The sequence below is a fragment of the Camelus bactrianus genome, chromosome 9, assembly GCF_048773025.1.
Source record: "Camelus bactrianus isolate YW-2024 breed Bactrian camel chromosome 9, ASM4877302v1, whole genome shotgun sequence".
In the NCBI taxonomy this organism is placed as follows: domain Eukaryota; kingdom Metazoa; phylum Chordata; class Mammalia; order Artiodactyla; family Camelidae; genus Camelus; species Camelus bactrianus.
Window position 1 is genome coordinate 28,751,515 of NC_133547.1, and position 16,745 is coordinate 28,768,259.

The following is a 16,745-nucleotide window of genomic DNA, read 5'->3' on the forward strand; positions in this document are numbered from 1 at the left end:
CAGCAGGCTCTGTTTCCAACTTAATTTTGGTGCACAACAGTAATTAATTGTGTTCATTTAAAAACCATTCAGAAAGCAGAGAGGGGGCCTTAGCAAGGCAGACTAGGGAAAAACAGAAATGTCCTAAAAAGATGTGTTTGTGTTCATGATGGGTTCTGTCAGCGCAAAGAGAGGGTGAGAGAGCAAGCTTGACGCAACTCTGGGCATTTTCCCTCAGATTTTAAGCATAATTGTCTAGTTTTCTTGTTTCACCAGATTTGGGTTAGAAAAAAATTTGTGCTAAATAAGAAACTTTGTTTTTTCTTTGCTAAGCAGACACACCTTCTCGTTAACTTGGATGAGTGCATAGGTTTAATTTTGCTCACATTTAGGAATACGGTGTGTGGGATTCCATCTGCAAGGACACCCCCAGGAGAAGGACGAGAGGCAGGCACTCACCCAGGACGGAAAGACTTGTTGACAAGCACTCTGGGGCCAGGAGGTCAGGTCCTGGCGGGATGAGCGCTTCTACAGGGAGAGCCTCTCTTTGGTGTCTTCCTGGAGGTTTAATGCATCCTCACCCAAGTGAGAATAGAGGAAAACTGGGACTGTGGGGAAAGCTAGGGGTGTAACGGGGATGTGTGACATCCCACAGACTCGGCAACCATGCCGTGCGACCTGACGCCATGGAAAAGCGCACTGTGAGGGCTGCGCGTCACCACGGCTCCGCCATAGGGCTCCGTTTGGCACCTTCAGGAGCCCTTCTCGCCAGACACCGAGGAATGTGGCTTGGAGCCAGGAAGGAGGACCCCGGGAATGTGGGCTTACTATGGACAAGGGCAAGGAATGAACAAAGACTGGATTCCTCGTTAAAGGTAGGCCCATGACCCTAAAACCCCTTGGGGAACAGAGGAGAAGAAAGAAGCTCACAGAAGAAGAGGGGCAATTGCATGACCGTGGGCTTGAGAAGCACACAGCGTGTTCTCTTTATTTGCGTCAAAACGCACGACAACAGAACACAGCTAAGACCACCAAGAGATGATTGCCGGACAAGAACCAAGCATGGGCTGCCCCAGTCCTTACCATCCAAGGCTTGTTCGGGAGCTAAACCGTCAGCACAGGCTGGACACCTGGTGGAGAAACCCTTGGAGGCACAGCCGCAGGTCCCCTACGACAGAGGGACGTCAGTCACTCCCATGACAGCATCTCCCTGTGTCCACCGCTGTCACCACCAGGCTTTGTTTGTTTCTCATGCCAAGTGTGGTCAACACATTTTTCTTCACTGGTTTAATCTCTTACTTCATCTGAACATTTTGAGGGTGTGGCTGTTTGATTTCATCCTGGAGAGCGTGTGAATCAGGCACGAGGGAACCTCAGAGGATCCCTCTGGCCCATTACTGCTCATGTGACAGAGTAGGTCCACCTGTGCAAGACGTCTGACTCCTCCCTCCCCGGGGATGCGTGCTGGGCTGTGGAAGTCCACCCAGGACAGGAAAATCCAGAAGCAGCCAGACACAAACTACAGGGGCTGGAGGCGTAAATAATGCTCAATAAAACAAATGGGACGAGGCAGCTGGAGCATGAGCAGTGCCTTCCTCAAGGAGCTCTGAGCACATGCGTGATACTTGACCCTCACCACATCCCCCAGAAGCAGCAGCAGCAAATACCAGTTCCATTTTCTACATGGACAAATCCCCAACAACAGTGAGGGATTAAGTAATTTGCCCAGGATGACACACTATGTTCACCTTCAAGCTCAGACTTGAATGTGGGGCTCCTGACGCGCTGTGATGGCCTCTGCTGGCTGGTATTTTTTCCCTTCATCGTTTTCAGGTTATAGTTACCAGGGAGGTTTTTTACTAGCTTTCATTTACCAGTAAATTTTGGGTTTAATTAGGGAACATAATGTTGGAATGAAAAAAGGAAGCTTAAATGACTACTCTCCTTTAAACAGCGTAACCTTGCAGTGTAAGACCCTCCCTTCTGCGCTGCACCAAACCTCCTGTGTAGTTTAGGATTCTTGCATGTAATAATCTCAGGTCATTTAAAACCAGGCGTTTTACTTGGGGTAAAGCATCTGTGTAGGACAGTTCAGAATGTCCTTTTATCAAAATCTGCAAATGGTTCCAGAAACAAAGAGCTCAGTTCTGCTGGCTGGAGCCTGATTTGGGTAGAGATGTCTGGAATGACAGTGCCACCCTGTACGTCCCTTCTCAGCCAGGATGGGCTCTTCCCCTGGACAGACACATACCTCGCAGCCTCTTTCTTGGCTCTGGACGGTTTTCATCTTGCGCACCAAGGTGAGGTAGAAGCCTGTGCCAAAGCAGTTCTTCAGGAAGAGCGGGGTGCCCGCGCAGTAGAGCCGTCCCTGGGAAATGATGGCGATGCGGTCCCCGAGGAGGTCGGCCTCGTCCATGTGGTGAGTGGACATGATGATGGTTCTTCCTGCAAGGCAGGGGTCAGGGGAGTCACCTGGCAGGCCTGGGCCGGGTGTGGATGAGAGAGGATGTACAGCTCTCTCCCTGCTACACGGGTTACAAAACCAGGAGTTAATAAATAAAAACAAACACTCTGCAGCACCGTCTAGAATACTAGAACAGCAATGGCAGCAGCTAATGTTTCACAGCATCCTGCATGCTGCAGAGCGCTGCTCCACAGAGTGTCTTTTCATCAGGCACAGGGCCGGATGCACGTAAATCACCGCATATGGGACATATTTACTGTCAGTCAACATCTGCTGGCTTCTATATGTGTTACTCCGGATCACTGAGCACTGCATTTATTTTTTGTTGGTGGAGTGTAGGCAGTTTACAGTGCTGTGCTTCTGGTGTGCAGCGTAACGTTTCAGTCATACATGTACATACACATACTCCTCTTCATATTTTCACCATAGGTTACTACAAGATATTGAATATAGTTCCCTGTGCTCTACAGTAGAAACTTGTTGTTAATCTGTTTTATATATAGTAGTTAGTATCTGCAAATCTTGAACTCCCAACCTATCCCTTCCTACTCTTTCCTCCGTGGTAACCCTATGTTTGTTTTCTATGTCTGTAAGCACTGCATTTGTAGTCTTTCCAAAACACACACACACACACACACACACACACACACACACACACACACACAGCACATTCTTTTATAATAGCTGGAGATGTCATTAAAGGAAAACAGTAATGAGGATTCCAGAATGGCAAATCGACCACAGGCTTGCACACATCATCACTTTCACGGGCACTCAGCTCTGCTTGCTGTCTCTTCTGGGTCTGCTCCTCTGGTTGGCAGGTGCCACGACAGAGGAGGGAAAGTCCGTGTCGAGACATTTCCACCTGCAGCAGTCCTCTGTAGCACTGAGTACAGGCTCATCGCCCTCACACCTGGTTTTTGTAGGTGGCTTGGGTCCCCTTAGTCAAAGGGGAATTTCACCTGGAGCTGCCCTCTGTGTTCCAGACAGAAGGGCAGCAGGTTAAAAGAACTTCCGAGAGAATTTTGGGAAGGAAGCTGCTTCATCAGTAACTCCCTGCCTGTATTTGTGTGAAAAATCTCAAGAGATTTCCCTGGAACTCAGACTCCCCCAGTGAGAGAGAAAGCGCCGTCTGAACGCAGTGATGGCTGTTACTGCACTGAGCTGCAAAGCACCCGGCGTGAGGAGGGCGCGAGGAGCGGCGAGCACACATAAAGCCCCCGAGCACACAGGCGCTGCGCGGTGGCCCTTACCCGAGCGATACTTCAGGAGCAGGTCCCAGATGGAGCGCCTGGAGTAGGGGTCCACCCCAGAGGTGGGCTCGTCGAGAACGACCACCTTGGCATCTCCTACGAAGGCAATGGCAACGGACAGCTTCCTCCGCATCCCACCTGGAGGCACAGGCGTGGGGTCACGGGGTGTGGAGGGCGGGACGAGAGCGAGGAGGGCACCTTAGATCCTGCACGTTCGATGCTGCCTCCTTAGATGTTCACATACAACGTTCAAAACCCTAGTGGGACCAGCCTCATGGTGCAGAAAAGAAAATCCCTGCCTCCTAGGATCAGACCACTTGAAGACGGTTCTCACCTTTCAGTTCAAACACATAAACATCAGAGCAAATACAGCCCAGGCTGCCGCAAGATAGCGTCCCATGTGGGACATAATCCAGAGGTGGGCGGCTCGTAGATGCTCAGCATAACTTTATAGAATGTTCCAACTCTTAGAAGCTCTCCTGTTGTAAGCCTAAGAACACACACACACACACACACACACACACACACACACAGAGCCCTGTTCCCGGGAGACAGTGGATGTGCCATCGGAAGCCCTGTCCTTCTCCAGCACCAAACACCTGATAGATCCTGAGCTTCCTCATTCCTCTTGTGGTGGAGGCCTGTGTCCTCCAGCATGGCTTCCACCTCCAGCTGGGCCTCCTCCCAGGACCTCCCTTTCAGCTGGGTGTAGAAGAGGATGTGTTCGGCCACTGTGAGGCTGTGGGGACAGGGCAACAAGAAAGGCAACGTGCTTAGCAACTCCCCTTCAGGAAATCTGCCTTACAGAAATAATTGAGGGTGAGCAGAAGGATTTAGCCGTCAACATGTCCATCACGGTGTTGCTTATAATAGAAAATGAGACCAAAAGCCGACCCTGCCAAAATATCTAAGAGGACACAGCTTAAAAAGCACATCATACAATGGAATAGTATGTGTATAGTAAAAATTGCTTTATAGAAGAATATGTAATAGCATGAAAAGATGGTCATGATATCTTAGGTCAAAAAAGCAGTCATATTTAAAAAATAGCAGGTTACAAAGTTGTATGCAGTTTTACTCTCTTTTATAATTAAAAAAAATATATCTACACATGCACTAGAGAAAGGTCTGAAATATTATATATCAAGGTGTTAACAGTGGTTTTCTCTGGGTGGTGAAATTACAGATGACCTTTATTTTTCTTGTTTTATTTTATATTCCCTTCCTTCCTTTTCTTCCCTCCTTACTTCTGTATATAACTTTTTAGATAAGAAATAAAAGTATGGAAAGAACCCAACTGAAAAGCCTGCTGAAAAGTCCATTTTTAGCACCTGGCTTAAGAGGGAAGAAGGAGCAAGGGTCTCCTGTCCGGTCGCTGAGAGGGACTAGACTTCCGGGCAAACACTGAGCAGGGGGCCCTGGGCCCAGCCACCCCGACAGAGAGAAGGCGGCATCACTCTTCTGAGCGGGAAGACCTCAGCTCCGAGTGCCTGAGGCACGGTCCTAGGTTCTGAGGGACCTTCTCATGGCAAGCAGGACAAAAGACCTTGAATGTGGATGAGCTGGCCTGGGAGAACACGTTGCTGGGGGCCAGGTGAGGGCGAGGCGAGGCGAGGGTCTCAGTTCCTGTTCTACTTACTGGTGGAACAGGATGTTGTGCTGTGGACACACGCCAAGGCTCTGCCGGACTGCATCCAGGCTGGTTTCAATATCCTTTCCCCCAATGAGCACGGTCCCAGATGTCGGGGGCAACAGGCCCGTCACGATGGACCTGCCAGACACAGGAATCAGGGGCAGAAAGGATGGCCTTTAGGAACACCTGGGGACGGCAGCCCCCACCCCAGGGCCGGTGAGGACGCTCACAGTGATTTCTACCTGTGCCTCTCATTAAACCCAAGCCATCATTAGCTGTGGGAACCAACAGTTTCCCACAAGAGGCTTAGTGCTCATGTGCACATCTGCCTTCCCTCTCTGCTTCTGCTAATTCCCAGTGCTCCCAGGCAGGCAGTGATGATTCCCAGCTGCCCAGCATTCACTTGCAGCCAAAGAGCCCTCCCCAAGCCCCCTTGCAGCCATCACAGCTCCCAGCTCCGTTAAAGGTATTCAGTGCAGGGGTCAATGCTTTGCCTGACGTCACCTTACAAAGGGCTGGGTCTTGCCGAGACGCCCAGGCACTCAATGTGCATTTGTTGACTAATCGATTGAAGCCAGGCCTGGGAATTACCACCACGAAAGTTCTGGATCCAAAAGTAATAAAAAGCCCAATAACAACGTAGGGCTTTTTTTTTTTTTTGAAAATGAGAAATGACAACTCTCACCTTGTGCTGTTGTTGTGGGGATTAAATGAGTCAACACCTGTACAGCACTTAGAACAGTGCCAGAGCAAAGCCAGACTTAAAAGTATTATACAACTTTTATTAAACATTGTGCTTCAGCCCCCAGGGGACGTTGCATTTCACATTCATGAAGTAATGTGTTTGCCTTCGGGGTCCCGAATGGGGCTTCGGGCTCTCTGACCGTATTAGCTAACAAGGAGGGAAGTGGGATGGGTCAGCACTGCCCCTCCCAGCACTGCCTCTGAGCTCAGGCTCGCTGAACTCGTGCTGAGAAGCTGAAATCTCTGTTGATCGACCGCTAGAGGGAAACAGAACCAAATATAATGGCACCAGCCCCACATTCCATTCACACCGAACCGCCCTCAGGAACATTCCAACGCAGGGTGTACACTGCTGTTCCTTCCTGGGGCTCTGTAAGAAGCCGAAGGACTTGCAGGCTGGGTTCACAGGGCTCCCTGCCCCTGGAGAGGGCCACCGCGGCTGGCCCTGTTCTCCTCAGCAGCTGGAGCTCAGGCCCCTTAGCAAAGTAAGGGGCGCTCCCTGAGCTGAGGTCCACGCAGAACCTCCCCTTCCCTGAACGTGGTCTTCAACTCCCAGGTACCCACAGCCCCTCTAGAGACTGCCCCCTTTTACCTTCTTCCAGAACTACCACCAACCCGCACAGGTAGGAAAAGGGATGCTCTTGGAAGATAAGCAGTACTCTGCAGACCAAGGGCATGTGATGGTGGTGGCCATGACTTTAGCACAGCCATCATGGTCCTAGTGCTGGCGAGCCTGGGCGTAGGGGGACAGGTCCTCAGCATCAAACACAAGAGACAGTCATGTGAGGACCTGGCTCCTGCCTTCACTGAACCGTTACACCCTGGTGACCTTGGGAAAGTCACATAGCTCTCTGGATGTCCACTTCCCTGATAAACCCACGACTCCACCTCCCTCCCCAACTTCACTTGAGGGTCAATTACAATGATATACGAGTGTAAGCTCTGAAAACTGCAATGTGCTTTACACATTCCTGGGACACAAATGCAGAGCATATTTCTGTCATTAAGATTCAGTGGGAAAGAGTAGGCTGCAGCGAACAGAGGAAGAATAGAGCCAGAGAATGACAGCACAGAATGGAGACCCCAGCCTCTTTGCCTGAAGACTCACAAGGTAGTGGTTTTCCCTGCTCCATTGTGACCGAGGAAAGCGGTGATCTGGTTTTCGTAGAAGGTAATGTTAAGACGGTCCACGGCTGGCCTGCCGTAGGGCTCAAAAATCTTCACCAGATTCTTCACACATACCCCAGGCACCAAGCCTGGAAGCTCACGTTCAAAGAAGCAGTCTTGTTGGAAAAAATAAACGTGGTGTAAATACAACGCTTTAACGTACACATTCCCCAAGGTTCTTTTTTCAGACCATTGTCTTCTGCCCACGTGGCTTGAGCTATGACCTTTGTAAGGAAGACTATCGAAGAGCAATGGTGACAACAACATCTAACAGTTATTGAGCAGTTACTCTGTGCCAGGGACCGTTTCCCGGGCCTTATGCGGATTTCCTCATTTCACCCTTTCAACAGCCCTGGGGAGGGAGGTTCTACTGCGCCCATTTCTCCAGGGGAAGGAACCTAAGACACAAGACATCAAGAGTCTCACCAAGGTCGCACGGCTGACGAGGGGCAGACCTGGGGTCAGAACCCAGAGAGCACTCACTGTCTGTAAGGAGAGCAAGCCCTACGCTCACCTTCAGCCCCAGGCCTGCGCTTCTGACTCAGTTCCTCATGGATTCCTTGTAACAGCTCAGGCTCCTCATCTTCTTCCCCAAACAACTTTTTCCTTCAGACTCTCCTATCTCCAAGCTACCATTCTCCTAGTCACCTTGGCTCAAATCTTTGAGTCAACTCCGAGTAAAGCTGACTTTTTGCTCCTCAGAACTCCAGAGCTTCTCCAGTTAACTGGGGAGGGCAGTCCACTCCTTCTCAACCCTGTCCCTCAAACTCTGTCCCTCTGCTGATCTCCTCCCACACTCCCCTCCGGCACAGACCCTCATTACCGAATGTCCACGTCTCCCTGGCCTCCAGTCTCTCCTGCTCTAGTTCATCCTATACAGAACTGCTTAATCTGTCATCTTAATATTGTAGTTCTGAGCACTTAACTCCCCTGCAAAAACAGTCTCAGTGCTTCTTCTCTCTGTGCCTCCTGACCTCGCCTATAACTCAGGTGGGACCAGGCCTTAGCCTCCTGCTTCCGTTCTTGGAATTCTACTCTGGGAGAAGGGTCTTCCCACAGGCTCGGCTGACTGGAAGTCAGCTAAGGAGCCACAGGTCTCTGACCTCAGCTTTGTGAAATGGTGCCTGGGGTGGGCCAGAGGAATGGAGGCTGGACCCTTTCATGCAACACCAGGCAAAGTCCAGAGGCCATGCTGCCTCTCTAAGCCCAGGGTAAGGATAGCAAGAGGACTTTAGCATTCACAGAGAAATTCTAGAGAAATGTATGTGCTTAGGAGTAGAGAATATGGGGAGAAGTTCAGCACTGGTTCAAGAGGGACGGTAAGGGAGGCAAAGGCCAGGGGAACACTTGCAGACTTAGCCATGAGTTGAGGAATTATTAAGTAACTTCCAGGGTCAAGAAAGGCTTTTGATGGCTTGAATGAATGGGCTTCCAGATTTGTAAACCGCAAGTGAAGCGTAGTCAGCTCCACTAGACTCTTTCCCCCTGGGCACAGAAGCATTTATTTTTGTCTTTCCTTATAGCTCATATCCGCTTTAAGTCCCAGTGACCCAAGTTATTGTTCTTGCTAAATCCTCGGAAGTCAGCACATTTGTGCAACTCACTTGGGGTTTGCCTAACAAGGGCACAAACACACCACATACTTGGGATCTGCTTTCTCCAGGAAACGTGTGTTAATGTCTGGCTGGACCATCCATTCTGCACATGTGCAGCTGGGTCCTTGAGAAGCTGTCTGATTTAACCCTTGTCAGTGGAGACGGTAAGTTTCCCAGGTTCCACTTCACCCCAGTCATGAGGTGTTTTGCTCTGGCCCTTTGCAGTGTTCTGAAACTTTTCCTTGCCTCTGCTCTGCATTCTTTATTGAGGTTTTTGTTTGTTTGTTTGTTTGTTTGTTTTACCATTTATTCCTTCTGGGTGTTCCGGGTCCTCCATTTCCTCTGTTATGGGTTCCGTCTTTTCCAGGGCCCTTTCTTCTCTGGTTGAACACCCTGCACCAACCAGAAGCCACTGTTACTTTCCTGGTGAGAACTGAGAATCAGTAAAGGGAGGAAAGGAGGCAAGAAGAGGGGGGAGCAGAGTTTCCTACCATAGCTGGAAAACACCGTTCTCAGAAGGCCAAGTTGGCGCTCCCAGGATCAGCCCCAAGCAGGGCTCCGCCCGCCTCTGACCCGCGGGTCTGTGAGGTTCCAACAGTGGCCTGCGGGGCCTCCCAGCTGCCCAGAGGGAGTTTTGTAACAGAAGTTTCACTCACCATCCTACCATGCCAGGAGGGGCCCACAATGTCAGAAATTGTGATTAAAAAGAAAATTAACAAAACCAGGACTGACTTTGAAATGGGTTAATTTTCTTTAGCTCACCAACAGTACTTTTCACTCCAAGCCAACACGTCAAAGTCATGGTGAACCTGGAGTAAAAGTCCATTCAAGCTGCTATGATGAGCAGCCAGATTGAAAAACGGTTTACCTGAGAAATCTGCTTTTATGGGTATTCATGTATTTGGGGCTTAACACCAGGGTTGATCCTCACTGACATACAGGCTTGTGCAGATTGTGAATTGTGGTGCAAACACACACACATTCTCACACTCACACATACTCTCTCACACACAGCCCCCCCTCTCCCCCCTGCACAGGGGCACTTTGGCACTCAGTTTGCGAGGACGGCAGGACATCCTGGAAGGGGAAGAGGAGCAGAGGAGGGAGCCAGCCGCAGAGGAAAGCAGGGGCAGGAGGAAACCACTGCTGCCAAGCGTCTACAGGTCTGGCCTCGCATGCACACCCGTGGGCAGGGTGAATTTTTAATGCAGCAGCCAGCCAGGGCTTCTCTCTGTCCACACTGCCGTCGGTAGATTTTCAGGCCGTGTGGTGCAGTTGTAAGTAATGGGCCTGGTGGTCAGGGACCCACCACCGCCCGTACGTCTATTTCTGTTTCCTGAAGGACTTTTAGATCTACTGCCCGCAATTTCTTTGGTCTCCTCCCTGGCCATCTTACTGCACTAACGTGTAATAATGAAACAGCAGGGGAATATTCTTCCAGTCATTGGAGTGAGTTCCTGGCCAGAAAATACGTGTCCCAGTTCAAGAGTTTATCCCAAGTGACCAACAGGAACTTGAGTGAGACAGTGGATGTCTCTTGGGCTCCGTTCCTTCACTGTGAAAGGAGGGGGTCAGGTGGGAAAACTCAGCTCTTCCGATTTTAGAGAGATTTAGGAACCTACTTCAGTCTAGCCTGTGAGACAGGTGAAAAATATTTGGCTTTTGCTGGCAAAATATTATGTGACTCATTTTTGAAGGAATACATTTGTCTTGAGATTTTCTTTTCTTTTCTTTTTTTTTGAGTGGCAGAATATCTGCTGAGCTCACGGAGGGAAAACTGCCCACAAATCCTGGTATTCACTGAAATTGGAAACATTCCAGGAACAAACTTCTGTGTTGAAAACTCCCATTCGGGTTGTAACTTTATTACAGCAGAAATTTAAAAATTTACAGATAGACAAGACAGACAAATCAACATAAAAAAAAAAAAAAAAAAAAGCCTGAGCTGTTGAAGTGCTGTTTGCTTGAACCATAAAAAAAGAAAGTCTCCCCCTGCCGCCCAGTCACCCAAGCCTTTAAAGGCCCTAGGCCAGTCCCCTAGAGAAAGCAAACACCTGTCCTAGTGCTGAAAGGGCAAATCCTGGCTGAGGCCCAATCGTACAAAGCAAAGAGCAGGCAGGTGAGGAACAAACAGTTTGGAAAGTACTTCCTTGGCTCCCAGAAACTCCTAGCTCTGGGGGAGTCCCCTGCTCCCAGCTCTGGGATTTCTCTGCTGCCTCATGCCTCACAAGAGTCTGTGGTTTCCCCTACTTCTTGGCCTCCTGTCCTGTTCAGGAGGAAAGGTATGTTTTATCTATGATGCCTTCTGGGCCACAGTCCTTTTAGCCCTCTTCCCAACCGCAAGAGAGACCAACACTAAGAGAGTCTGGGGATACTTGCCTGGAAGATCAGGGATTGGCCCCAGCCTCCGCATGGGCCCTTACCTTGGGAGAATAAATTCATTTATATTTGAAAAAGTGAAGAGAAATAAAGAAGCAAAAGAGGGGAGGCAGCAGAAGATGAACGCAAAGGCACCTTTGTGAGTCTCTGGATCTGTTTGCTTTAAATGAGAAGCTGCAAAAGTCATTTGCACCCTTACAAAGTGGTTTGGCCTCTTACTAGTGCAATTTACTCCACTGGGCACAACCTGTACAGGACGCAAGGGTTTACCAATGCTCTGCCACTCACCCTGGCCCAGTGACTGAGAAAAGGTGGGCTATCAGAGGCAGCACCGAGGAGCAGAGCCCCCAGGGGACAGCTAACCAACCAGGAACTGCACGCTTCGTGTAAGAGCCATCTCTACAGTCACACACGCCCATGCATAGCCAAAGGGGTGGATTTCAAACATTTAAGGTTTTTTTTTAATTAAAAAAATTTTAAAAAAACTCACCTTCACCGCCAAGCCAGTAAGACTCTTGTAGAAGGAAGTACCACGGGAGTGGGGTTCCATAGTCCCCTAAAAATAGACAGGCAGATAGAAAAGGCTAAGCAGTTTCACCCACCAGCTCCGTAGATCTGGAATTTGTCCACCTGCACCGTGGATTACAGCGATAGACATTTACAGCTCGTACGCGGTGCACGGCTTTCCACGTGCTTCCTCAAAGACTACTCCTTCCAACGTGTTTTAATTCAAAGGGTCATGTTTTGGGAAGTGAACCCAACAACACTAAGACTGATGATCTTGGCTGACGTTAGTTTTCCAAGAAAACATTTCATTAAAGAATTAAAGCACGCCTTTTTCCAACAGTTACCCAATAATAATGATGATGACAATCATTAACATTTGTTGCATGCTCTTTCTGTGTCAGACATTACTGTGAGCACTTCCCATCTGCTAAATAACTCACTCCTCAACACAACACGAGGGGATAGGTAGCACTACTATTTTTGTGAAGAAGGAAGTTAAGGCACACTGAGTTTGAAGCATTTGCCCAAGGTCACAGCTAATTGAACAGAGGTACGGCAATTCCAACACAGGTATTTTGATTCTAATACCACTGATCTTAACCACTGCATTCTACTGGGTCTGTCTGGGTTTCAGTGGAAATACTCCCAAACTCCTAGTCCAGTTCTCTTAGCAGGCTTTGCTCTTATGAATGTTGATTCTGCGAGAACACTATCTTTGTTTGATAATTATCCTGTGTTTCATGGCCAAAGCTAGACGGTAAGCTCCTCAAGGGCAGGCCTCCCTTGCTGCATTCTATACATTGTTATGTAATGTTTCCATTTTTCATTTGTCTCAAGATTTTTTTTTAACTTTCTTTTTTGATTTCTTCTTTGACTTATTGGTGAAGCAATAGCATGTTAGTTAATCTCCACATATTCATGAATTTTCCAGTCTTCTTCATGTAATTAATTTGTAATTTCATATCACTGTGGTCAGAAAAGATGCCTGATATGATTCAAATCCTCAAATTTTTAAAGACTTCTTTGTGACATTACATATGACCTATCTTGGAAAATGTACCGTGTGCACATGAGAAAAATGTGTATTCTGTTGCTTTTGGATGGAATGTACTGTAAATATCTGTTAAGTCCATCTGGTCTAATATATTACTTAAGGCCAACATTTCCTTACTGATTTTCAGTCTGGATGGTCTGTCCATTGAAGCAAGTGGGGTATTACAGTCCCCCAGTATTACTATATTGCTGTCTATTTCTCCTTTTAAGTCTGTTAATGTTTGTTTTATATATTCAGGTGCTCCTGTATTGGGTGCATAAATATTTGCAAACGTTATATCCTCTGGTTGGATTGGTTCCTTTATCATGATGTAATGGCCTTCTTTGTCTCTTTTTACAGTCTTTGTTTTTAATATCTGTTCGTGTGATATAAGAACAGGTACTCCAGCTTTCTTTTGGCCTCCATTTGTATAGAATATCTTTCCCCATTCCTTCACTTTCCATCTGGGTGTCTGTACATCTAAATTGTGTTTGTGGTAGGCAGCATATAGATTGGTTTTGGCATTTTAGCCATTCAGTTACTTTATGTATTTTGATGGAAGAATTTAGTCCATTTACATTTAAAGTAATTATTGATAGGCGTATGCTTACTGCCATTTTAAGCGCTAAGTGTTTTCTAGCTGTTTTTGTAGTTCTTCCCTGTTCCTTTCTTCTCCTCTTGCTCTCTTCCTTGGCAGTTTGATGACTTTCTTTATTGGTATGCTTAGTTAGACTTCTTACTCTCTCTCTCGTGTGTTTACCTGGAAACACCTGGTCAAAATACCAGGCAAGCAAACCATAGAGAGCAGCATCCAGGAGCATCATCTTCATGGACATCAGAAAGCTGAATTCATCCCCTTCCGTGGGACTGTTCCCAATGTTGCTCCACTGCAGCCCCAGGCCTTGCTCCTCAAAGCGAGCCAGGTACTCGGTGCCAAACCCAAAAGCCACAGGAGACAGCAGGCTCTACAGTGGGGCAAAGAGGGCATGAAAGATGAGCAGAGGGTCTGTTTTCCCAACCCAACAGAGCCACACGGTAGGAGGAGGACCAAAAGTGGGTCCAGGTTGTATCCAGGTGTGAGACCACCCTAGGGAGGGGTTAAGGCAGTCTTCCCACTGGAAGATAATTCTGGGAATGCCTCTCAGGCCTCAGGGACACATGCCCAGTCCCCAGCAGGCCACCTCTCACCTGTCCAATGGAACACGGTTGTGCACTGGGGAAGACAAACACCACACAGCATAACACAGCAAAGGATCAAAGGTCCTCATGCTCATCTTCCTTCCTTTCCCCCTTCTTTCTGTCTCTTTCTTAAGATCACACAGTTCGTGGTAGAGCAAAGAAGTTAACTTGAACTGCTTTGTGAGAGTCCCATCAGAAGTGTCCATAAAGTCATCCATGTCCTAGGGCAGGCTAGGGAACCAGGCAGGGGATGGGCTCCCAACTTCCTGAGCTCTGTCAGGCTAGAAAAGCCTCAGGTTACATTGACTATCACCTTTTCCCATCTCCAGGCCTGGGACGATCATTTTCTTAGGTTCTCTGTGGAAGCTGAAGTAACTGAATAGGTGGCATGCAGAAGGAAGACTGAAGAGGAAGTTCCCCAGTCATGTCCCTGGGGGTGGCCCCTGGCATGGCAGAAAGCACACAGGCACATGAAAGGGTTGAGTTAGTCCCACTTCCTCTGTTGGGAGGTCTCCCTGTAGTTCGCAGGACCCAGGGTGGGGTTCAGAGTATCTCTCTGCAGAAGGAAGGAATTCTCTAGCTATATGTTCACAGAAACCTTTTTGAAAATCTCACCCCAACCCTGGTCCACAGAGCGGCCAGAACTGCAGCTTCCTGGTGGAGCCACACAGGCAAGAAACTAACCATGCCTTCAAGGTACCAATTGTCTACCCAGTATACCGAGATAGCCCAGCTCTGCCCACAGGCTGAGTCATAAGGATTTCTTGCCCATTGTGATCATGTTAGAAAATTGAGTGCCATAAATTATAGCAATTAATTTTTATTTAACAGGAGAAATAAAAGGCAGATGCCTGGCAGCACTAGAACTAAATAAGTTTGAGTCGTGTGAACAGGTTAGACTGAGATCTTCCCCAAGGAGAGGCAAGCGGTGGTCCTTTCTCAGTTGCACCACGAGGAGAACTGTGGACAGGGACGTTCTGGGGCACGAGGGAAACTGCACCCGCAGAGCTCAGAAGCTGTTTAGCCTGGCTAATGAGAGGATGTAAATGGCTCAGTTGAAAACAATTAGAGAAAAAGAGAGTGTTGTTTGGGAACGGTGAAGAGGCCTCTCAGGCAATCAAAAGTCAATTTCTGGAGACCTCTCCGGGCAAGAGGATCTGACTCTGGACTGGCTCATTTCTGTAGCCCTTTCTGAGTGCACTGATAGAACATTATAAAGACACTGTAGAGCTGCCCCGATTCAAGTTCTTTTGGAGAGAAACCAAAACTTTTCAACTTATGGAAGCATCTTTTTGGACAGAATGGTTACAGGGCAAGCTTCCTCCCTAATGAATCTTCTCAAAAGCTAGGGAAGAAAACCTGAGTGAAATGGGCTTGGCTCTCCTCCTCTTACGGATACACAGAGGGACCCACGAGCTGAGCTGGCTTTCAGTTACATCCCAGGGAAGACAATCAAACGGGTTTGGTGAGGAGGAACCATCGGGTTGCTTAGGGTGAAGACTGCTCCCCCCTTTGCACCTGCGCCTTCAAATCTTGTATCCCTTTTAGCCCAAAGGCAAAGTGCATCCACAAGCCAGTCCTTTCAGACTGCCACCTGCCCCGCAGATGGAGTGTAGCCTATGTTAGGAGTGAGCAAAGATCCCTCACCACAGCCATCTTCAGGTCGGCCGTCATTCGGTCCTGCCAGGCGAAGCAGAGGATGTGCGGCAGGTAGAGGGTGAAGTAGATGACGCCGCTGCAGGCTGCGGCCAGGCTGGCCCTGGAGAAGAAGGTGCTGAGCAGGAAGCACTGCATGATTGTAGCGGTGGAGAAGGCCAACAGGAACAGGAAGAGAATGAACGGGTTGCTGTAGTGTAGGATCCTTCCATGCTGAAACCAAAGAGGCAGTAATTTCCACCCACGTCCAGGGGCACCATCCCTCTCAGGGGTGACCTCTGTGCTGTGATTCTGGGGCCTTCAGGAGCCCTCTGTCCCAGAGGAGTCTCTCCCACCAGCCTGTTGCTGGTGTCTAAATTTCCACACTTAAGACTCAATGTGTTGAGTTCTGTAATTCTAATTATGTCATTTTTCCCTAGGAGGGTAACACATGAAGCTGCCTATCTGTACTGAATAATTACTATGTGCTCAGTAAGCAGATCCTTGGTGGGAAGGGCATGGTGTGGAGAAATAAGCATGGAGCAGGGGAGGAAGATCTGCACAGGGGGTTTTGGAGCATCAGTAGTTCCTGGGATACACTGAGCAGATGAGGAACAAAGAGGGAGGTGGGAGACCGCCCTGCAAGCTTTAACATCTGCCTGGGCCTGGCCTTCTGACTCAATCGTTTGTATTTATATTCTGAGATTTGCCTCTCACATGGGTGAAAATGTCAGTAATTAATCCACATTGCTTGGAAGTGGATTAATCCTCCACACCCATAATAACTTCACAGAACCCGTGGGCAATATTCAGTATCTTTCACATTAACTAGAGGGTCAGTCACTTTGGCTGTATAGAAAGTAGGACCAAATTAGCTATTTGTAGTAAGTGAGCTGCTGCCCAGTTGTATTAGAGGATAAACTGAAATGTTCGGATTTATCAGGCCTTCTTGGTTCTCTTCTGTCATAGGCAGCCTGCGAGGATTTTCTCCCTTTGTACATAACTCCAAATACATGTAGATCAACCTGTTCTTTTCTTGGGAACATAAAGGTACAAATTGGTTCTTCTCTTGAATTGATTCGATTAATTAGTGGTGGTGCCCTGAAGCATTAGGTTTCTCTCAGTAGAAAAGAGACACCAATTAGCAGTGTCTGTAAGGGGCCTGTAAGAGCTGAGA

The 16,745-nt window shown here is 48.4% G+C and overlaps 1 protein-coding gene across 8 annotated transcripts in view; it reads right to left on the reverse strand.

Annotated features, from left to right (window-relative positions):
* The window catches only part of ABCA4 (ATP binding cassette subfamily A member 4), a 126,132-nt gene that overhangs the window by 49,922 nt on the left and 59,465 nt on the right, over positions 1–16,745 (reverse strand). For all 8 annotated transcript variants that reach the window (XR_012509109.1, XM_074369987.1, XM_074369988.1 and 5 more), the window contains 10 exons: positions 15,581–15,802; positions 13,515–13,719; positions 11,705–11,770; positions 9,139–9,228; positions 7,182–7,356; positions 5,336–5,467; positions 4,296–4,435; positions 3,697–3,834; positions 2,231–2,424; positions 1,063–1,147 (listed from right to left, as the gene is read on the reverse strand). Coding sequence is in view for 7 of the 8 variants with exons in the window: in XM_074369987.1 (XP_074226088.1) it covers positions 1,063–1,147; positions 2,231–2,424; positions 3,697–3,834; positions 4,296–4,435; positions 5,336–5,467; positions 7,182–7,356; positions 9,139–9,228; positions 11,705–11,770; positions 13,515–13,719; positions 15,581–15,802 (1,447 nt within the window). In the remaining variant the exon portion in view is untranslated. The remainder of the gene's footprint in view (positions 1–1,062; positions 1,148–2,230; positions 2,425–3,696; positions 3,835–4,295; positions 4,436–5,335; positions 5,468–7,181; positions 7,357–9,138; positions 9,229–11,704; positions 11,771–13,514; positions 13,720–15,580; positions 15,803–16,745) is intronic.